General features: G+C 38.5%; 1 protein-coding gene across 1 annotated transcript; it reads right to left on the bottom strand.

The window, feature by feature from the left end:
- Positions 1-931: 931 nt before the first annotated feature.
- Positions 932-23,335, bottom strand: LOC121636786 (sortilin-like). The gene is made up of 20 exons (XM_041980586.1): positions 23,026-23,335; positions 14,805-14,867; positions 14,658-14,731; positions 14,469-14,571; positions 13,933-14,094; positions 13,688-13,761; positions 11,424-11,473; positions 11,217-11,344; positions 8,983-9,127; positions 8,626-8,781; positions 7,384-7,496; positions 7,144-7,246; positions 6,880-7,048; positions 6,618-6,802; positions 6,341-6,530; positions 5,361-5,477; positions 4,168-4,276; positions 3,750-3,862; positions 3,527-3,653; positions 932-3,441 (listed from the first exon to the last, which is right to left on the bottom strand). The coding sequence occupies exons 1-20, from the start codon at positions 23,260-23,262 to the stop codon at positions 3,427-3,429; spliced, it is 2,433 nt and encodes an 810-aa protein (XP_041836520.1). The 5' UTR covers positions 23,263-23,335; the 3' UTR covers positions 932-3,426.
- Positions 23,336-23,690: the final 355 nt, after the last annotated feature.

Here is a 23,690-nt window from a genome sequence, read left to right as displayed (position 1 = left end):
CACATTAGGGCGGTGTAACAGTAACGATCACTGTGACTCAATGAATTTTTAATAACTGACCACACAAATCAGACTTTCCAGTTACGTAATAAGGGAATAACTACAGTATCATATTAAAAAAATGTTATAATAGTTCAGTTACCATCCAACCTTTGGTGCATCTCCTTCAAAACTGCTTTAAGGCGTCGGCTTTCAAGCAAATCTAATTTCAGAAAAAACATTATTATTTAAATGTCAGTGTTGCACAAAGTGCTGATGGAAAAGATCAGATGGGAGCAGAATGAGGTTTCTCAAAAGGTCACAAATGCAGCTAAATTTCATATAATCCAGATGTATTTAATTGGCTTTTCCTGTTCGCTTGGGAGACTGACCACAAATCCTTCATTGGCTATTGCCACTATGAAAAAAAAATGATGATGAAAAAGATGGCTGAGTGTAAGATCACTATTAGAACACACAAAGCGCACCAAAAAAGAGAATTTGATAAACAATGAAATCATCATTATATAAAATATGCTTATTCCTGCACTATAACATTGTGTTGTGCCTGTGTGTGCTAGAATAAAAGGGTGGTGTGTCTCAGGGATCATCAGAAAACCAGAAAAAAATGTCCTTTTCTGGTTTGCACCAATATAACCACATGAAAATCACATATGCACAATAGCTGCTTTCCATGTTTGAGATAGCTTGCTCTATCATAGCTTAAAAACTTAGAGGAAAAATTGACTTTCATTTCATTTCATTATTTTAAATCAAGTAAGTAGTTAAAAACCGAAAAAAGAAAACAAAAACACACATGAACACGAAAAAGAGATGTTACTCCATTTCGTTAAGGCAAACTCTGTTAGAAAACATCTGCGCTACAGAGAAGTTTAACTCGGTCTCATCTCTAGTTATTAATAAATCATGTTGAAAAGGAAATCACAACTCATTTGGGCCTAATTTTTTTATAGAATGTAGATGTACAAGAAGTTCAACAAATGCAACACTTTCACAGATCTGAAGAAACAGTGCAAAAAAAGAAACAGAAAATACAGTAAATAACTGGGTTTGCTTTTACTGACAGTTGAGTAAATTATGAAGCATCAAGAATATGAAGTTGCTGTCATATCTGACCACCCAACAGTCCTTGAGAAAATGCCTCAGTATTAGGCCTGCTAATTACAATAGCTTATTCACTGGGATATTATTGCCTCTGCTGGAGAATACAAGCATTAGCTATAAGCCCTGCATGTGGATCAAATGTTCCAGGTCTTACAATGCAGACAGTAGAAATGTAGCCAGCGTTTCACCTACCTATACATTTATATATATATATATATATATATATATAGTCTGAGGTTGATTTATTGTTATTTTAAATACTGCAACCTCAATGAGATTATGCATTTGGCTTGTGCTATTTCAACATTGATATGTTTATGGAAATGTCTGTTATTACATCTTAACACAGTTATTTTATTGATTAAACCTGCATCTGCGTTAAGATTGTTAGAAATCTTCATGTTGGTATTGGCTGATGTTGGACGTAGGAGCCTAACACAATTAAAAACACAATAATTACACAACAAGAGGAACATACTGGTGCATCCTGTTGAGCAAAAGTACGAAACAGTTCAAGTAAAGGGCTTGTGTGAACATCGTCCTCATACTGGGCTGAGGTTAGGTCTCCCCTTTACAACCTCACCTGAAAAAAGTCTGAAAACTAACAGTAAAAGTGCTTTGGTAACAGTTCAAGTCTTTCATTTTCACCACAAATACAGGAGAGTAGAAGAAATTGGCCACAATCAACTGCTTCTATTGTATGTCCTCACAATAATTTCAGCACTAACAGAATTCACATCCAAAGTTTCACCAGAAACAAAACAAACCCAAGACTCGACATCTTTCAATGCTGCTCTTGTCTGTGGAGTTCTGCAAAGTTAGTGAATGTAGACAGGCCACAAATTTTACATGATTGCAGTTATTAGAGACAATCACAATTATTTCACACAATCATTACATGTCTAATCATGTGTCACAAAAGCTGGAGGATTATTTCTAGACCACTTTCAGTCATGGATTTCATTACAAAGAGAAACACTGCGGTCCTGCTGCGGCCACATTTTGGGATTAGAAGAATGAAAAGGGGGAAGCCAATAACTTGGAGGACGGCTTTAGTTGGATCTGCCATGAATGCATACATTAAATTTGAAAAAAAGAAGATAATATACATAATCTTATTCCCTAGAGTCACACCTGCAGTTTTTTGTCCTACCTGTTCTGTGCAAATTCCATTTACAAAACCTACAAGGCAAATATTATTGTTAATCTTGATTCTATTGATTGCCAATAAGTGGTTCTTCTTTGTAATGCAGAAGTGCATTATTAAGCTATTATTAGACATAAAGCAATTGCATAACACAAAGAATAAAAAGATAATCTGTTTGGTAATAAAATATACGAGCATGAGCACATTCTACTTTAACAGTGTGTATTTTTAAGATTATTTTATTTTTTTAGGGAGGTCACCATAAAATGTCACACATATTTTAGTGTTAATTTAAATTAGTTCATATTGATATGATCATTAAAATAAACAAATAGTCATGGATAATAATGCCATCTTTATATTGTTAAGCATGTGATGAAATACTTTTAACATTTTATTTTTAGTGGCTGTTTACAGAAGACTGAAGTCCATGTGAATCTTTTGGGACCGTTTGGTAAAAATAGCAACACTAATTGGAAACACTGGCCAAAGAAAACAGAAAATAGAACCACTCGGAGTTACTTCAATTAAAAAAAGGAAATACTGATTTCAACAAAACATGTGACAGAAAAAATAGTGTTGGAAAATGTGCTTGTGTCTAATTTTAGTGACGTAAAACTGAACCAGGGTCTGAACGGCCGTCTGTGCACAACAGGACTCTATCTGGCATGTCTCAAATTTACAGAGTACAAAAACTACTTAAATCACAGCAAGAAAAATTCTGAAGAATAAAAAATACAGATTATATTGTTTGTTCTACTGCTTGGCTGCTCTCTAAAGCATTTTGACAGCCACATATATCAGGGCTCTAGAATCTGTATAATGCTTCTGTAGTGCAAGGCCATCTCTGAAAGGAAACATACGGAGCACAACAGGGCACATATTCACAGTCAACAGCCCTTACAGAACTTTCTGTGACAGCAAAAACAAAAACTCTCCAGGGGAGCCCAGAGGCTGTCCTCTGTTCTGCACCAGAATTGTCCCCCCCCTCCCCAAAACCACCTATTTGTGGGAGCCATAACTGGTACAAGGAAGCGATGTAAAAAGTTTCCCCGCTGATGCCGCGTCCTTCAACCAGCAGGGGCATAACAAGAAGTGAGAAGCAGATGTTAATCAGCATGTGGGAGCAACAGGAATGCCCAGGCCTCATGTGAGACTTTCAGTGGGGAGAAATTTTATTCTAGGAGGTCCTATAAGGAGACACAAACAAGACAGTACAGTTTAAAGATTTACAAAGATGTCTATTAAAATAGAGAAGTTGTCAAAGTCTCACACCTGATCTGAATCTTCATTAAACTGAGTTTTTCCTGTCTCCATGTAGTGGGTGTCAACATCATCTACTCCTTCAATTTTGTTGGCTTCCACGTGTTCCCTCATCACAGAGTATCGGTGCACAAGGAACCTGATGAAAACAAAAGTGACCATTAGAGGGAAAAAGAAGCGAAAGGTTGACAACGTTTAGAGGTGAGGGTGGCGAGACGAGATAAAGTTCACTGACCGTCCGCCGCAGACGTATTTCTTTATCAGCCAGACACCTGCCACTGCACTTGTTAGGAGGATCGCTATGACAACTATCACTATGATGGCAGTGTTTGGTGAACTGTTTTCTGTCTGTTGTTTCCAGAGACATGGAGAGAAAAATGCATAAAAAATATGAAGAAACACACTTGTTTTCAGATCTTTTTGTCCCTCAATGATAACGTGAAAAATGGGAATATTTTGCATAGGATGCTTTACACATGACTGTGTGTGTGTGTGTGCCGGTCCTTTCTGATGGCATGTATGCTGCTTTCTGTTTGCATGTAGCAGTCATACTAACACAATAAGAAAGCTAAGCTGCTGATGCCTGAACTTTTCCAGAAAATCTCCAGAGTCCATGTGTAAAATAAAACAGCTTGAGAATAAGCAGAACTGACCAGAGAAATGGGATGAAGGGCGTTGCTGGTGCACATCTTCCCCAAGTCAGTCTCTTTCCTGGACGGCTGAAAGCCTCCTTCACACTGGTTTCCTGGGATCTTCCGGTAGCTTAAATGCAAGGACAGACAGATAAAGTGGGTGAGAAAAAATTAGTTAAAGTGTAGACAGGACAACACAGCTGGCAGATTAAAAAAAGGATTCATGTCACTAAACATATATATTAAAGACACAGGATGGAAAGATGTGGACCTGTTAGGAAAACTTACTATCATGGACATTTGTGCTTGACAGGCTGCAGAATATCAGTTTATGAAAATGGTTAAGCCGTTTTCTGCTTTGTTACTCAGAAACCTAGAGTGCATGTATTATAAGAGGATGGAAAGTGTGTGAAATTACTGTCCGTATTTTGTGTATTAGGTCTGGACAACAGGTAAAATTCATTTTACAACATGTGCATGTTTGCCGTAACATACCTTTATTCTAACTTTAGACTAGGCTAATTTATTCTGAGATCCTTTGGTACCAGCCTGTTAGTTGCTCCTAAAGTAAGAACCAAAACATACAGCGAGGCCTCGTTCCATTGTTATGGTCCTCATCTGTGGAACAGCCTGCCAGAGAACCTCAGGGCTGCAAATACTGTTAATGTTTTAAAATAGAGGCTCAAGACCTACCTTTTAACTTAGCTTTTAAAAGAATTTTATTTTTAGCACATTATTTTATGGAGTCCGGTAGGTGTATTTTTATTATTGCTGCTCTTGGTGTTTTTATTGTTTCTTAACGTTATTTAAACTTTGTTTTAACTCATGGGGATCCATCACACTTGGGGTCCTGCACTGCAGTGGTGTGGACCCCAGCCTGCCCTGATCTGGGTGGTTCCTACTGACGGCGGCCTCTGTGGACGTGGGTGGACTGGCTCCTGGTGTGGATGGATCCCCAAGATATTGTTTCCTCACAGCAGCATCAAGCCAGATGTTTATTACTTTTAGTATTTTATACCTACATTCAGTTTAGAGACAGAAAATAGGGAGTCATGGTGTGCAGAATGGGGGAAGGGGCAGCTACTTTGTTTGTGTGTGTATGCATGTGTGGGCGTGTGACTGGCGTTTTAATCATAAAGCACTTTGTGTTGCCTTTGGCATGAAAAGCGCTTTATAAATAAAGTTTGATTTGATTTGAGCACAAACATCCTCACCCACTGGTCTGCAGCTGTTCAATGGTCCCATTTAAACAAAACTCCAAAGCACGGCCCTTCATGTCCTCCTGGACCACACACTCGGAGCTGTTCTCTGGCCGGTAATACCCAAAGTCACTGCAAGACAGAGTGAGATATGAATATAAAAAATATAAATATAATACCTCATGTACATTCCTGGTGTTGTCGTTGCCCAGCAACGCCCCATGAATGAGAATCTACAATAAACAACATCTGCTTCCAGGACACTGCGCACTGTTACAGCAGAGTTTCACTTTATGAGCCACGTTACACGACAGCAACTGGATATCAACACATTGGCCATTTTGAATGTGCACGGTGGCTGATTCATCAGAGAAACACAACAGGACAATATCAAAGGAAGAGAGAAAAAGAAAGAGATAGATACAGAGCAAGAGATAAGACATTAGATCAGGGGTGCCCAAAGTCGGTCCTCAAGGGCCGCTGTCCTGCAGATTTTCCAATGGTTCCTGCTTCAACACACCTGACTCAAATGAAATAGATCCAACAGCCTATTAAGTTTTGCACAATGACTCATCAATTTCAGTCAGGTGGTTTTGGAGCTGGGACACATCAAAAACCTGCAGGATTGTGGCCCTTGAGGACCAGAGCTGGACACCCCTGCATTAGATGGACTTTTACTGGGTGGAGAGAGCTCACAGTACCTGTAGGAGCGACTTACTGAGTAAATCTGCCAAAGTTCAGTAATGCTTCTTTAAAATGTTGATTTACTTACCATTAATAGAAATTTGCTCACACATCTTTCACAACATTCTTACTGAAAACAAATAAGTTTGTAGTCAGGAAAATGTCTTTTATTGCTCTGTGGAATTGTGAAACGCCACATGGTGGGAATGTGATTTTAAAACAAAAACCCATCAGATAAAAGAAATGCATATAAATGTAGTCTCAAGAAAAAATGCCTTAAGTACTAGAAAAAGTAAGGAAGAAGGACATACCAGTGGTAATCAGCCACTGTACATGGACAGGGGGACAGCTTCTTAGTGACTGCAAAGTCCCTCCCATTCCAGCAGACCGAATCTTTCCTCAGACGTAAGAAAGTCTCTTTATAGCCCAGCACACAGCCGTCATTAGATCCACTGGGGTCTGTAGAGTGAGCCAGCCACTCTTCATAATCCCTATCCCCGCCTGCACAAGAATGCATTCCCTGAGTAAAAGCAAACTCGCACTAACACCGACTAAGCAAACACCAGCCATGTTGTCCCACATACTCACAGACTCTGGTGAGGAGCTTCCTGAAGTCTATAGTGATCACCACCCATTTACTAAAATCATTCCTGTAGCCCCACAGGCTGACATTCATGGAGCGAGAGCCAGGCTCACTGTCCATGCCGCTAAAGTGAAGCGGGTCATTGGTGAAGTTATAGGCATGCCAGCACTGCCCTTCATCTGTGGAGAACCTGAGGAGAGTCGAGACATTATATAGGAAGAGGCCCACGTCTCAAAATAAAATACATTCTCCTATAAGCAGTCTCACTTTATCTGGTTGATGGGTGAGTTGGTGTGTTCCACAGCAACCAGCAGGCCTCCAGAGTCCAGGATGGCATAGTGATGGGGGCCCCTGAGGGCCAACAACCACGAGTAGCCCCCATCATCAGATACGTACACATCAGGGGAGAGAACAGACTCAGCATCTCCAACGCTGCCTGGAGAGAGGGAGGGGAACCGTATCAACAAACATTCAGGAAATGTCAATAAATGTTCAACAAAATGCTTTTGCTGAAAGATCTTTGTGTTTCACCGTGAGCCAGGATGAGGCCCACAGCATTGGGCTGTGAGAGCGGTAGCATGGGGATGTTCATCTTCATGGTGGTGCCGTAGGAAGCATGGATGTGAAGTCTGCACTGTAATAACCATAATGGTAACAGATAAGCTCATATTTACAAATGTTATGGTTTCACACTCAAAAACAGATTGAATAAAAAGAAATATTATTCACACACACGCAAAAAGAATAAATATTAGCATTTAAGTGTCTTACTCTGTTAGGTCTGTTGGTGTAGGTGTCAGTGTTACAGTGGCTGTTCTGTGGTCTGCGAAGCGTCTGCCAGTTGGCTCCTTGGTCATATGTGATCACTGTCTCCACCGCACCGTCTGAGAAAAGAGCACAGTTGACAGTCTACAGCTTCCAAGCACAGACATCATTACTTTAAGAAAATAATAGTCAATGCAGATGAAAACTTTTTCCAAAAATATTAAATCATCTATTCCAAACATCCCAACTAAACTCGCGGTTTGTCATCCCATCTTTTTATTTACACAAAACCTTTAATGTTTAAAAACTATTTACTGTTCTCGTGCCAAGACCAAAGTATGACTACTACTGATATTTTTTAAAGTTTCATGTAATCATGGAAGAGTAATAGGGTTAGATTCTGGTCATTACTTCCTGTTATTAAAAGTACTTTAGCTAAACAAAGAGGACATTTGATCAAACAATAATTATAATAATGATAACTTTAACTTTATAATCTATTTTTTATGTTCTCTAAAACTCATCATTAATTTCTACAGTTTTTATGTATGTGTTCATGAATGCAACTATTTTATTCTGTTTTTATTTATACATTTATCTGATTCAATATTTAGATCCACTATATTCATTTATATAATCCTATTTGTTTAATTTTATATTATTGAACTTAGTTGAACTTTTATTAAACCAGAAAAGTTTTGAAATGTAAAATCTCGTTTTTAAAAGTGTCTTGGCAGGAGCCGAGAACATCAAGGTGTACAGCAACCATCACCAAAACCCAAAGCCAAATCATTAAAAAATATAAACATCAAGAATGAAAGAAAAAGAGAAAAGCCATGAGGCAGTTTAATAAGTCTCTGAAAAAGTCATCAAATCCTAAATTTGCACACGTGAAATATGTGAATTTATCATTTTTGTTGAATTTATAGCTGTCGGTGCTGAATCATTCTTCCATGTTAGAGTTTCATGACAGACGTACACCCTAAAAAAAGGGAGTGTATCTGTGTTAGACGTTACAGTAACAAGTAGTTTCTACCTCACACAAACACATGCGATGAAATGTTCATTATTAGAGATTCCAACCATGTCTTTGGTTGTATGGTGTTCTATGAAAGAAGGTGGGAATTACTGCTCAGATTTTAGCTGATACGACATCCAGAAATTGTGTCTAATATAGCTTTAAGTTAAATTATGATGTATTTCTTAATGAAAATGACTCTAGTTAGATGCTGAGGCTTGTTAACCCACCTTCTGCGAGTACACTCGTCATGTAGACGCCTCTGAGTGCAGCAATGACGGTGAAGTCTGTGTCGCTTCCTGTGATTGAGTAAAGATGACGTTCCAGAGACTTGGAGAAGACAGTTCCTCTGTCATCTGACACATAGATGGTTCCAACTCCAGAGTCTGCTCCACACAGTACACACACACATACACACACGCCAAATACATTTGGATTTAATTCTTACAGATTGATGGATCCCCACAGACAAATCCATGGCAGCTTTAATGTTTTGCTTCCATGATGATTGCTCAATAGTACTGTGGTTCCACTATCCAAACTTATTAAATCCCACCTCGGTCATCACTACAGTTAATAAAACTGACCTCCAGGATCATCCACGTGCATGAAGATCATGTCCTGATTGGCTGCGAGGATGGAGTAAAACTGCTGGTGGGTAACTGTAGGAAGCTGTGCCATGTTCCAGTTCGCACCTCCGTCCACTGAGACATGGATCATACGCTCTGAACCCTAACACACACACAAGCAGCACACTTGTTTGGACATGCTGAGCTATTTTATCCAATTTATCAAACTTCAATCTAACAGATCGTGAAGTTTCAGTGTCACACTGGTTGCTTGTGTATGAAAACAAGGAGGTAAGGCAGTGCTTAAGTTTCCTAAACCTCCATAAAATCTAGAGGCGTGAGAAAATGTTTGGGGAAATGACTCAGATTCTCACTTGACATGTGGGCTCGGTTTTTAGGGTTAGGGGTTAGTCTTAATAAATAGAACATGATGTCAATTTGTGATTCATGGTTCTATTTAGAGTAAAACAGACGGCAGAGCAGCTATGCTAAGGACGAGTAGGCATTATGATCGACAAGCAGTTATCCACAGGGAGTGTGTAGCCTTCAGAGTCTCATGGTTCTGGCAAAACACAAAGATGCAAATAGCCGAAAAGCCCAAATTCAAACACGAAAAAGTGAAACTTGAGACAAAATGTGAATTAGTAAAGTAATGAATAACTCTAGATGGTATTCAGGGTGTGGATGCTTTAGCATCTTCTTTTTAAATCTCATCTTGGTCATTTTTTGGTTTGATTTTGTTTAAGTCCGTGTTTTATGTGTGTGTTTTAACTATGGTTGGTCTTTGTGCTGCTGCTGTCTTGGCCAGGACACTCTGGTAAATAGAAGTCTTTTTTTTTTTGGTTAATTTAAAGTTAACTAAATATAAATAAATAAATAAAAAGGGCAACATGTATTTATTTTGTACAGATTCTTGTGTGCACAGTCTATGGTATGCTCAAAGTAAACTGAACCTAAATTAGATATTTTAGGTCAAGTTTTTATAATGTACCACCGGCTTTGGTCAGTGAGATAAATCACAATAGACTTTGCAGTTTGTAATGTGGCAAATATTTATGTTTACTCAAATTTATTTAAAGTAATTTAGAAAAAGTTCTACTTTAGCAACAAGATTCTATTTGTGGCTGCGCTGCTTTATAGATGAAACCAAAGTTGTAAAAATGACTGGACGTGTTGTTTTATGAGCTTGTTTTGTTTTTAAAGGGGGAAAAAAGCTATTTAGTGGTTAAAAATGTCTTCATTAGCCTCTCTAGTCCCTAGTCCAGTCATGCTAAACTAGCCTGTTCACAATGTGCGAATTGCTATTGCAGTTTCTTGTATCATCACATTTTTTATTTTATTGCCTTAAACTGTAAATAAACATTTTTTTTGTGCAAAAACCCAAAGGAAATAAGAAAAAAAAATGTGTGCATGAAGAATCCAAATTTTTTTGAGCAATTACATTTGCAAGTCTCTTAGGGTAAGTCTCTATTAGTCTAGCCGGTGGGCTCTTTGCCCAGAGACATAACTGCTCCAGTCTCCGGCTCCCTCAAGCCAAATGGGTTCCTCTGGTGTGCAACCATCTTTAAGTCATTCCACAGATTCTCAGTCAGATTAAGGTCTGGAGCTTCCACTAGGCCATTCCAAAACACTTAAATATTTTCTGACACCACTCCGGTGTTGTTTTACCAGCATGTTTTGGGTAATTGTCATCTAAATAGTGAACCTCAGTTCCAGGATGAATTAAAGTTATTCATTACTAGTTTAATTCCCTGATGAAAAACATTCCCACAGTATGATGCTGCCACCAACATACTTTATAGTGGGGATGATGGTCAGGATGAAGAGAGATGTTGGGTTTGTACCACAAACCATGTTTAATTCTAATTTCCACATTCTTAAAGAGCCTCCCAGTTTCTTTCTCATTTTCCCTCTTTAAGCAGTGGATTTTGTGGGGGCACTTTTCCATGAATCAATATGAAGGATACAGCCTCAGGCGGTCTCATGGTAGACACTCTAATCCGTGTTGTGCAGCTCGTCTTTATTACCTCTCTGACAAGGTCCTTCTTGTTGGTATTGTCTGCCCCTTCTTGGTAAATTTCTTATATTCCAGTAGTCTTTTCAGTTTTAAATAATGGAAAAAATGGTTCTTTCCAGACACCTATATTTCCCCATTTGCCTGAATGTGGACTATGCTAAAACTAACCTTCCCACACTCATTTTAAAGATACAAAAATTCAACAAGAATGCAGGTACAGTAGGTGCACACATACCGCTCCTGTCATGATGGAAGCAAAGACATATTTTCCTCCCAGTACAAAGGAGTAAACTCTGGTTGCAATGGTGTGGAAACTTCTGCCGTAGTCGACTGTCTTCCTCAATTCTAACATTCCTTTATCATCTGACAGGAAAAAGAAAATCCACAACTTCATTTAAACTTTCTATTAATATATAGGTGATTTTTTATCATGTTCACTTACTGCAGGATCCGTTGTTGTTGGTTGTAAAGAAGATGCTGTTCTTTGGACCCCTGGAAATTGAAGGAGTGAGGAGAAGATTTAAAAATCACATTTTTTACCTTTTGAAAGTTTCCTGACATCAAACCTAATTTGTTGAAATCACAGATTACGGTTATGGTTTCATCACAACGCTCTGCAAGCAAGGTGCACATTAACCTCGGGCTGCGCTCCAAGCTCACATTGGTTTTGTTCACTGCTAGAGGGGGTGACAGTTTTCAGGCTGCACACACACGCACAAACACACAGCACTGCGGGCTGAACAAGAATGCTGCTGCTGATCTGTGATTCAGTCGAACAGTAACCTCAGCCCGGGTGCGGTCACACAGAGCTACAACACTGTACAACCACGATCTGACACCACAACCTCGTGTGAACTCAGCTCAAATAAAAGCAGAGTCAGGAGAGGGATCCGACCTGTGCTGAGGGAGACAGCTGGAAAAACAACAATGTACAAAACAAGACACACATTCCTTGTTTAGCAAAAGAGAAGAGAATGTAAACTGTGTGGAAATGTGGAATGACAGCCAGCGTACAGTGTGTTTTCACCTAAAGTTTATGCTCTAAATGCTAAAGTAGACTGTCTTGCACAATTTTTTAACTAGCAAATATTTGTTTTCAATTCATCCCACATCATTTTTAACGTAAAAAAAAAGGAACTTTGTGTAGAAGTTAAACAGCTGTAGCCTCTCCTTAAACGCGAAGCACGCTCTGCGTGTAGGGCCTCATGATGTGATGAGGGCCCCACTTTGAGTGAATTACGTGCGCCACAGTGTCACTGGTCCAAGAAGTAGTGAGACCCCTAAAGCCTTCAATTATGTTTCAAACATGCACTAAGTAAAATAAACTTGAGAGAGTTTGGGGTTAGAGGAAAAAAAAGAGGTCTGTCATCTACGATACCGCAAGCATCGCTGCAGTGACTGAAAGTCAACATGGGACCTTTGGCTGCTCAGAGCAGGGCAGGTACTGAAAGAGCATGTTTTCAACAATATTCTAAATACTAATAAGTATAGCCATTATCGTGAATATAATTAATAGTACTAAATCCATTTTAATCTTTTTGATCCTTGTATTTTTATTCTTTAATTGTGCATCATTAAGGCCGAAGTGTAGCTGGAACATGGAGGAGAAATGACCTGCTGTCATGGCCGAGGACACACTAGATTGTATTCCCAACAATAAAAATATGGTAAATTCTGGTGAACCGTAGTTAATCTGACACTAAATTGTACATATCCATGTTGCTGTCCAGCTGAATGCGACATAGTGGGTGACGTTTCTTATGCTAGCTGATGCTAACATATTAAGAGACAAGGAGATGTGGTGCTGATAGTTAATGTCTCATTTAGGAGATATTGCAAAATGTTAATTTTAAAACGTTAATTAATATTATCATCATTAACATTGTGACCAGAATTTTAAAAAAAATTTAGTCATTAACACAAACAGACCAGACACGCGGCGTCCTGCAGCCTAAACTGTTAATAACAAAACTAATGCAAATATTTGACTAAACAGAAAATTAACAGCCTTTTCAAAAGTTTGAAATTTCTGACAGATGAATCATAGCTTTCAGAACAAATATGTCTAACTAATATGAAAAACAGAGTAACTTTGAGATCTTCAGATAAGACATCCTCATCAGTAACTGAGGACCAATGTGTAGTGTTGTGAGTCCAGACGTCCATGCTGCTGCTGCCCATGTCGGCAGCAAGATGGCAGAACACACAATACGGCCGCCGAATTTATCTGTACTAATTCTGCTTAAATTATGTACATTTTGATTAATTTGATAAGTAGGGATCTAATGACAAGATTCTAATGAAAGCCTAAACATGACCAGAGGAAGTCCTGCACTCTATGTGATAATGAACATGATAATCATTTACTTATAAGGTACTGGTTTACTTCACGTGGATTTGCAGTAATCTTATGTAAGAGCCATATTTCTATTTTTCATGATCTGTTAAAGAATCTTATACTTAAATGTGTCTGTACAAAACAAACAAAAATAAAAAACAACCAAAACAGGATCTATTACTAATATCCTAATACCAGATGCTCCAGAGGGTTTTTTGTTGACATTATGTCTGATCAGAGATCTATAAAATCATCTGTGGCCCTGTCATTGGGTCGTCCCTGTTGGTTAAAATCTAACCCTATTCACCTGTAGTGTCTGTGTATTTATGATTCAATTCAGATCTGAATATGTGGATTGAAATTCTCACCATCTAACCAAACACACGCTGTCATGGATCTTTCTCCAGGTGGCGCCAAAGTCCTCAGACAGCCAAAGCTCCAACTGAAAGGAAAAAGTCTTATTTATTAAAAAGAATTTAGATCTGGAAATTCTGAGTATCACTGATGCCTAACTGCGTATTTGGACTGATTCAACATTTATTTAAGAGAGGCAAGTAAAACCCCTTTAATCTTTACTAAAACTCAACATTCCTGGCAGACTGAACGCTGCTACCATGATACTGAGCGTCACAAGCGTGGTGGAGTCTCCAGGGTTGTACAACATCTGAATTAGTGGCTCAAACGGCAGGTCGGTGGGCGTAAAGGTCAGGCCGAAGTCCTGCGAGCGGAACAGTCGAAATCCACCGACGTCTGACACATCACCTGTCAGGATCACCTGAAATTAAAACACAGTGCAAAGTTGAAACCATCTGTCAAGAAATGAGTTTACAGACATAAAAATAAAAAAAACTTTTCAAACCGAAACAGTCCAGCTTCAAAAATGTGAGAATTTTAATCATTAAATCAGAACCATATAAATATATTTTGGGTCTATGATGAAAATTCCATTTTAAAGTTGAATTTTCTACTAATGTCTCATGTTTTGAATTCAAACAATTGGGAGAATTAAGAGTAGATTTACTTAAAGCAAGTATATATAAATAATGAATGCTGCAGCGAAGTGCATGGTAACCTACAGCTGATCATCAAGAAACAAAACAAAAATACACACTGCATCTTTAACTGCTTTGGCTTCACCGAAAGGCTCACCTTCCCCGAGTGGTCCGGACTGATGGCGATGCCAAATTCCGTCTGGATGAACGTGTGGTTGATCAGATGAGTCACATCTTTGAACGTCTTCCCATAGTCTTCACTGGCACACAGAGAAGCTTGCTGTTAGAATACTGTTAAAATTAAAACCCTCTATAATCCATTTCCAATCATAGAGGTCTCCCTCACCTCCTGTAGAGGTTAGACTGGCCGAAGCGCATCATGAACAGCGGCACCTGAAACGTCGTCAGCACCAGCAGCACCTGCGAAGAAAGACGCTTAAAGTTACACAGCAGTGGGTTTCACTTTTCTATTTGTACACATTAAGAAACTCACCCCTGATCCATCTCCCACCCAGGCCAGTGACAGAGAGCCCATCGTTCGCACTTTGAACGTGAACTGAAACAAGAGACAATGGCGATCAGAAGTGAAGGCTTTCAGAAATTTTAGAAGACAATCAATAAGTAATTATAGTAAAAATTCTTCTGCAGCATCTCAAATATGAGTTGACACAGGCTGATTTCAAATTTGGGAGTTGATTTGATATTATGTTTCGGCTGAAAAACACACACACACACACTTGAGGGAAAAGTTTAGTTTGTGTGAGTTCCTGTCGTTTCCTACGCACTGGACATGCCAGCCAAGAGGACAGAATGTCCATACTGTCCAAAGTAACAGCTATTTGGATGCACTCTGCATCTCTGACCTACATTCCCAAAAACAGGATGACTGCTGAACACAAACTAAAATAAATTAAAGCTGGATGCATCCCACTATTATAAAAAACAGACACTAAATACAAACAAGTGCTCCGACTACAAACAACATTCCCATCCACTCATCCGGTGTGACGTACACGTCTGGTCTTCAGAGCAAGATATTTAGCCACATTCCACGTTGTTGGAATATAAAAGAAGGTTTCTCCTCAGCTGGTTATGCAGAGATGTTTACAAGGTGAGCCCAGCTCTGGAGCGTCTGCATACAGCTCTATTAAAACTACCGAAGATGGCGAGATCTGCCTGCTGGAAACTCCTTGTAAACAAGTCCAGTGGAAACCGGCCTGTTCTCTGCTGTCCAACTCTGTGAACACGACTTTCCACCTCCCCTGTATTAATCACCTCCCCACGCTCTCCCTGTATCCATCTGTTTTTTTTCCAATTTTGACCATTAAGATCTTTCACAGCTTTTTACCCCTTCCTTTGCAGCCATCTGTTAGATTACTGGATCAATTTTGGAAAAAGTGTCATGCGTCCTGTGTTCTAGCAAATGTCTTACACCATTAAGTCTCAGAGACGTTGACTCTAATCTGTCCAAAGACAAACAGGGTTGCCTTCAATCCTCAGCTGTTCTCTAAAACCTGCACCAAAAAAAAAACAAAACAATTCAAGACAGGAAAACCTCCACAAATGTTAAACAAATCTGGCATATATGGATGAAAGATACTTGGACACATTATAATAAAGCAAAGTGAGATTTGGATGAAAAACTAAAACTGACACATTTACTTCCACTTAATCAAAGTTAGGTAAGTTAGAGAGGAAATAGCAGCCTTTATAATAAGTCAGTGATATTGTTTTAGTTATGAAATCCCTCCTGCTGCAACAGAAATGAAGCACAGTGAAAGCTACATCTAGTTTAGTTGCAGCAGCACCAGGTAGTACCCTCTGTCTGAAAGAAATATAACTTGAATATATAGGTTGTAGAAAATCTGAGCACTGGACCTCTGAGGGCATCTTTCTAGCAAAGGTTCGGTCCATACATCTCAGCAATTAACTGTAACTAATATTGCATTCCTGAAACCTCCGTTCACAATGTTTTAAGCTATAAAGCACCTTTTTCTAACATTATTTAGAGTTCTTATTAAGTCTAATTAAGTCAGCAATCTGCTATATCTGTATAAAACAACCACTCTGCCTCAGACTCCTGCCACAGCATAACTACACTGCAATTTGTATAAAGCAAGGGGCACAAATACAAATACACACACAAGTCAGAGGTTAATACTGCAAGATAACAGGTGTAGCTGTGTTGTGTTTAACCCCTTTTGCTACTTCTGATCATATTATAGAACAGGCTGGCTATTAGTGTGTTGGAGTGAAAAATCTTGTTTTATCTAAGTGGGAGAGAATTAGGATGTGCTTATGTACATCAAACGATGACTCTGTTCTTGGTTATGTATCAGGGAGCAAACAAAACAAGGAGATAAGTGCCTGACTCAGTTGGACACGGCCGCACAGTCCAGACATGACCTCATGCTGTGTCACATGTTGAATTTAGGGCTCCAGTGAAAAGTCTTCACTCTCCTGCTGCAGCTCAACTATTGTCACAAGCATTCAAGGTGTTCCAACACATCTGACAAGTTATAGCAAACAGCAACGCCAGATCAGCGAACGCAGCACTTCTAGCCGCACATGAACAAGCCGCATACACATACATGTCCCTGAAGACTCACAAACGGTCAGTATGTGGAAGCACACCCACTGACTGTGGGTGACATTCTCAGAGAGAGGTCAGATGCCAACACAATGAGCTCCTTATTCCCTCTGCTCTGGGTTTTAACTTCCTGCTGTAGTCATGTTTACACACATACAAAGCTTCAGATGAGGAGGTCAAACTGTAACGCTCTGATCAAACACTCAAAGCTGTGTACACCAAGCCTTTAATAGTGGACAGAATCATACACTGGCTTGCATTAATGCCCACAGGACTCTTATTCAAACCCAGAAAAGACATAAGGCGAGGACGCAACAAGATCTGATAATTATGTTTTAATATTTTAACATGTTTGTCAGGTGTAAAAGAAAAAAATAGCATTACAAAAGTTGGGACATTTGGTAATTGTTCTGATATTTAAAAATGATGAAACTTTGCATTTAGACAAAACACCTGCAAACAAAAAGCCTCCATTATATTTAATGCTTCATCCCATTAGTAACAGGTTAAGTACCATAAAAATGTAAATACCATGCTTCCTAAACAGCTTTGTTTAGATTTTTTTGACCAATATTATCATTAGCAGATATGTTGCATAGTTACATGTCATCTTATGCGCATCAATTAGAAAGTTGCAGAAAAAGTTACTTGGAGTATAAAAGAAATAGTGTAATTACATATTCCAGTAGTCTGGCTCCATTGTTTACTGCATTCCCAGCACTGCCTACAACATAAACATTAATGTACACATCACAGCTGAGCAGACGGTGGTGCTGCAGGATCCAGCAGTGTCTACTGTAAGTTTCTGCTTTTTGTAATGATTTTACTGGAACTATAAGCAGAAAAAAGCCAGATATGGTTTGTGACTCAAAAACAGGGACGCAAGTTCAACATTTGAGGTTTTTCAGACTCACAAAAGCTTTTTACAGGAACTAAATTGTCCATATTAATATTTAAAGACTCAAAATGTCTTTGTATTTTAGTAATAAAATAGATCATTCATTCACTGGTAGGCCACCATGATTGTTTACACCACAATGAATAATGAGAAGCAGTAACATCAAAGCAGATTTTAACTGAGACACTGGAATTCAGAGGGATGGGAAGGGAAAGGGGGGCAAAGACTGAGGCATCTGTGTAAAAACTACATTTTAGTGATAGATACGAAGCTCCAGAATTTGCCATCAGCTGTTCAAGGTGAACACATTGATCAAGCTGAGTGGGATAAAGATTTCTGCTGGTTGGGGTGGTAAATTCAAGGCCTAACTGTTTATTTGTGTTGCAAAAGTGGTTAGTTTTGAACTTTATTAAGATTATTTAGGTTTGAAACACTGAAAATTACAGGCACTGGGACTTGGAGATCTGAGGGAGGGGAAGGACTTTACTTATCATTTGTTGCTCAGATTTCAGCAAGCTTTCAGGTTTACTTCATACCTCGAGGAGTGTATCAAGTCAGGGTAAAAATGGCTGCCAAACATGACCAAAAGCTGCAACCAGAACTCACCCTCTATCCTCCTGAGATGCAGGGGAAAAAATGTGTTCAATCTATATTTTTTCTTTGATAAATTATGTGCTGGGGTTGTAAAAAAAAAAAAAAAAGCAAAGACTTTTTTTTTTATTTTACAAGATGTCCGCTGGAGTGGCCATCAGGATTTCCTTGTTCTCAAATATAAAACATTTATTGAATGAATAAATGATGCAAAAATTAGATAAAACATGCAGTTAAATACAAAAAACAATTCAACAATTCATGAAAACATGAATATTTAACAATTAATTTGAATCTTTTGTTATTCTATCTCTACACCTTTATCACGGTAGCTGGGATTTCTTGAAGGCTTTATGGAGATGCAGAGGAACACACTGCCTCTTATACATATGCTTCATTAAGTAAAAAAAATAAAATAGTGTTGGGATCTATTTCCTAGTTAACATCTTTGAATGCTATGCTTCCATTTTTTATTTTACTTTTTTCTGCACTACTTTAAAAAAAAACCCTATGTGTCTGTTTTGGCCCACAGAGGATGACAACACACATCTGGCTCTGCATCTTAGTCATCCTCATCTTATTCTTCTTCATCTGAACTTTCACCCTTTCATGTTTAATCCCCCCCCCCCCCCCCCCCCCCCTCTCTCTCTCTGGACTTTTATCGTCTGAAAACTCCATATCCCTTATTTTAAGGATCTTTTCCCCCTCTGTCATGAAGGTGTCCCCTGAATAAAATGTAACACCAACAGTAGAACAAAGACGTCCAGTACAGAGGACATTAATAAAAGAGCATTTTTTCTAAAGAAAATAAATAAACTCAGCTCTGAAAAATCACTCCAACACACCTAAGAGGTTTACACACTGAAAACAACTGGAATCTAACATTTAAAATGATGTTAATTGTTAATAACATGATTATCTTTCTTCTTTCCATAAAATGTGCCGGCCAAAATGGAGGCCATTTTGAAAAGACAGATATGGACAAGTTAGTAATGTGACACCCCTTCACATGTGGCATCATCTTGAAGTTACAGTTGTCCTCTGTGAGGATCAACAGGACTTTATGAAGTAGCATGGTAAGTGTCAGAGAAAGGAGCAAAATTATAATGTCCTCTACAGTGGACAACTATGAATTGCTGGGACTGGGGAGGCTATCATGAGCAGGCTACAAAGAAATGAAAATTATAAAGTATTACAATGCTTATAGTAACATCCATGAGTTCTTTCTCATTTGCCAAATGTATGAAAATAACTGAAGTATATGCAGCAATAAAACTACTTTGAGAAGGTGTGTTTAATTTTTCAATTATCTGGGAATGCTGTGGAGGCTTGCTTGACTTTCCTCAAAGCCTTTCGATTGGAAACAACAACCAAATGCAGCACCATGTGCCGATGAGTGGACATTTTTACTACCAGCCCATAGAAGTGGTGACATAATAGAAATAGTAGCGATCAAACCTAAACATTTTACGTCATCATTGACCCAGAATGCATTGTGCACATATAGAAATCCCAAGCAATGTACAAAATATGGAATAAATATTAAGGATTATGTCATTTCACATCTTTTTAACAACATAATTTAGTAGGAGAAAATAATTAGAAAACATTAAGGTGAGTAAGTGTCAAAAAATACATAAATAAATACCTCCTATAATCTATTCCTGAACACTTCTCTCCCACCTTGCTGGTAACTATCTTGAAGTTGATAAAAAAAAAAAACTTCACGTGGGTTTGAAGCTTTCCAAATAACAAAAGAAAAAGACATCAAATAATACACATATTACATTCTTATAGTGGTTCTTTCAGTGAGGCTAATATATACATGCTAATAAGCTGTACTTAAAATATGAGTTTTCCATCAAAGCTGATGTTGTCTGCATGCACTGACCTTCTTGTCCTCATGTTAACTAATGTAGCTAAAAAAAAAAGTACAAATCTGTTCCTGTTGTGGCTCTAAGGAATTGTGGGATAAACTGATTTATTTTCCTTTCAGTGCTTCCTATGTTAAAGGCATTAAGAATTAAAGCTCTTTTCTTTAAGGAATTCAACAGTTGCTACCCTGATTTGCCACTTAAACTTCATTCATTCAGTTAGGAGCCTTCCTGTGCTTAATAAAGACTACTTGAACCTATTCTAGTTTGCTACTCTTAGTGGATGTCTCTCCCTGTGCATCAACAAACCCAGTCTTTCCGTGTCCTTCTTGCTTCCACACACCATGTGGAAGATCAAATCTGCTGCTTTTCTTGGTGCTCCAGCAGCTGGCTGGGACCCAGCTACCCTTCAGACTGAAAACATAGCTTGTTTTTCTTTTTCTCTCTTTTTTGGCCAAAGGGGATATAAGACAGGATGGAGTCAGAGTGGGGAAAAAAATAAATTAAAAGAGACAACAAGCTAGTTTGTAAACCTGTCAGAGTCAGCAAAATGCTTCTCACATAAACAAGCCAAACTGGGAAACTAAGGAAAGCTTGAGCTGGCTGAGAAAACACAAACACACACACACACACACACACACACACACACACACACGCTGTGCAGGCTATCAGGACTAAAGCTGCACAGAAATGAGCACAAGCAGGAGAAGGTGGGCCTTTTTCATCTGCTAGTTTACACAGTCATCTAGAAAACTACAGCTCTAAATGCTTCCTCTGTTTTGTCTGATCTCACCCTGCAGGTCCGATGACAGTCAGCCCAGACTCTGGTCCACAGTCAGATCAAGCCAACAGAGGAACGTGGGGAATGTTTGTGAGGGTTAGAAAGGCCCAGAGGACCTGGGAGGAGTCTCTCAAAGCAGGCTGAATTGTTTTCATGCTCAAAAGTTAGCCCAGGTGTTTGAGCCACAGGAATGATGTAACATCCACTCCTAGCATCTCACATGCACAACAGGAAAACTATCCTGTGGAGGTTTATATAGCTTAAGACTAAGTTATTATTGTTGAATATTCCACTTTGACATCAGCTTTGCTCTGGTAATGCACCCCAACATAATTTGATTTTGTGATCTATTATAGGATAAGATTTCAGCTTTTAAAAGTGCATCAGAAAAGGGGCCTAAATATTTACGACATTCAAAACCTTTCCACTGAATCATCCTGATCCCAGCTGTAAGACCTCAAATAATGGCTTTGGTTACATTCTCCATTCATTCTGCATCATTAGTCCACTAGAGCATGACAGCTCAGGGTCAGCAGGCATAAAAGATGCGACCTGGGCTCATGGCCTACATTTCTCTAGATCAATTAAACAAATAGTGAAACAGATAAAAAAAAGTAGAAAATGGTCACCAGTGATTATATCATAATCATTTTCAAGCATAAAGCACCCATATCTACTGTCACTGATTTAATTTTGTTTGTTTTATAAATGGAAGCTGCAACAATCAGTCGACTTATCAATCACAAAATCAACAGGAAGATTTGCAGCCTTTGTTTCCCTTTTGTGATGAGACAGTGATTCTTCTGTGCTCCGTCCTTGACTCTGTATGCTGTGTTTCTGCTCTGTCACCAAGAGTATCTTCACAGTGATGATACAGAGAAAGATATTATTCTTTATCAAAGTAGTTCTCACATTTTGTTCTGTAGATTGGGTGAAATGACATGATTGCCCTTATTAGGTATAGATTGGCTCTCTGCATTATGTAAGCACCGTCCTTACAAGGAATAAAACTTATAAAACTGCATCATCATCATTTGATGCTCCAGATCTCTTTATTTTCCATAATTTTCACCATAAAATAAAACAATAAATTGTATATTTTGATATTTTGTAGTGCCGTTGATACAAAAGGCTTATTTTATGTAGATTTTTATAGATTACAATTGAAAAAAACGTGACTAATTATTCTTATTTTTAATTGATCACATAAAACAACATTAGTAGCAACCACAGTTTTAGTAAAGATATTTCAAGATGTCACCCTACACCCATCCTTTTTCTTTAATACTAATATAAAAGATAAGGAGGGTATAGCAAAAATAGTTGACTGTCTTCAGTTTTCCTTTTTTAATAATCAAAGGTAATTTATTATAATAATAAACAGATTTATGAGACATCTGAAATTTTAAAATATATTCACTCAAATACCCTTCAGCATTTTGAGTTACGTATGTTTATTTTATCTCGTTTTTGTGCAGTTAAGAGCAACTAATGTGTCAGCCAGCTTTAGCAACAAGTTGCTTTTTAAATCCAATTAGGGGTCGCCATCTTTAAAACATACAGCTGTAAATGAAACCACCCCAAAGTATTTACATTTGCCGATTAAACTTATCTGAACTTTAAACAGTCAATCAATCAGTTCAATTCATAATACATAATAGCCTAGCTAGGGAAAACCAACAGATTGGGAACAGCATTACTGACTTCGATTCAATCCCCCATCCTGTTAAGTAAGTTGCTAAAATTTTATTTCCCCACTGACAGTATAAACAACTTATCTTTTCACATATTGCAGGGCTAACTGCATCAGCATTCACACAACAATGTGTCAAATCTTACATGTTGATGCAGAGCCATGAAGAAGCATTAATACTTTGATCTTAAAAAAAAAGTCTGAAATAGATTTCAGCCGTTTACTCTGTGACTTTTTGGCTTGTTCAGAGATTATGAAGCGATTACTTTGGGTTTAAAGTCACTTACGGTGCTGGTGTTGTTTCGCAGGGCTGACTCTACTCCAGGCAGAGCCGTGCATGTCTGTTCATTCAGTCCTGTGCTGCGCTTCGACAACTCAGCCTTCTTAAAAATATTTCGCTCATCATCACCACCAAACACCATCTGTAGCCTCCTCACACGGAACAAGTTGTCTTCCTCCCGGTGCTGCTTGCCCAGCGCAGTCGAAAACAAGCCGAGCGCCAAAATGCAGGACACTGAGATCATGATTAAAGAAACTTGCACAACTTTGGACACTGCGAGGAACTCAACTGTCCCACTAGTTGGTTTCACATGCCCCCCTCATCACCAAAAGCATCCTCAACAACGGCCCATCCACAGCAGAACGGGATTGGTCAGAACTAGAATAACCTCCAATCTGATTGGACAAAAGGGATCCCCTTCAACTGAACGTCGGAGTCATTTAGCGTTTCACTGCCCCCTGCTGGTAAGACCGCGCATAGACCAGTAAACGTTTCATTAAAGACGGATTTATTCTCTGAATCTATTTTGGATTCCAAGAAGCTACGGAAAGCCGGAAAAAATAGTCTTACACAACAGGATTAGTTAACTATTTTTTAACTGTGAAATAGTTTTGTAAAAAAAAAAACCAAAGATTCTTTTTCTATATTTTTTTGTGTTTTATACATATGTAT

Source organism: Melanotaenia boesemani, chromosome 3 (assembly GCF_017639745.1).
Source record: "Melanotaenia boesemani isolate fMelBoe1 chromosome 3, fMelBoe1.pri, whole genome shotgun sequence".
Lineage (NCBI taxonomy): Eukaryota > Metazoa > Chordata > Actinopteri > Atheriniformes > Melanotaeniidae > Melanotaenia > Melanotaenia boesemani.
This window is presented reverse-complemented; position numbering and strand designations above follow the sequence as displayed.

Bases quoted from the DNA above. Each gene is read 5' to 3' on its own strand.
- LOC121636786 (XM_041980586.1), bottom strand. From the start codon at position 23,262: ATGATCTCAGTGTCCTGCATTTTGGCGCTCGGCTTGTTTTCGACTGCG. The intron at 7,497-8,625 runs GTGGGTTAACAA...CTCTTTTCTCAG, and splicing joins GACGAGTGTACTCGCAGAAG to ACGGTGCGGTGGAGACAGTG. The intron at 7,049-7,143 runs GTGAAACACAAA...CCCTCTCTCCAG, and splicing joins GGGCCTCATCCTGGCTCACG to GCAGCGTTGGAGATGCTGAG.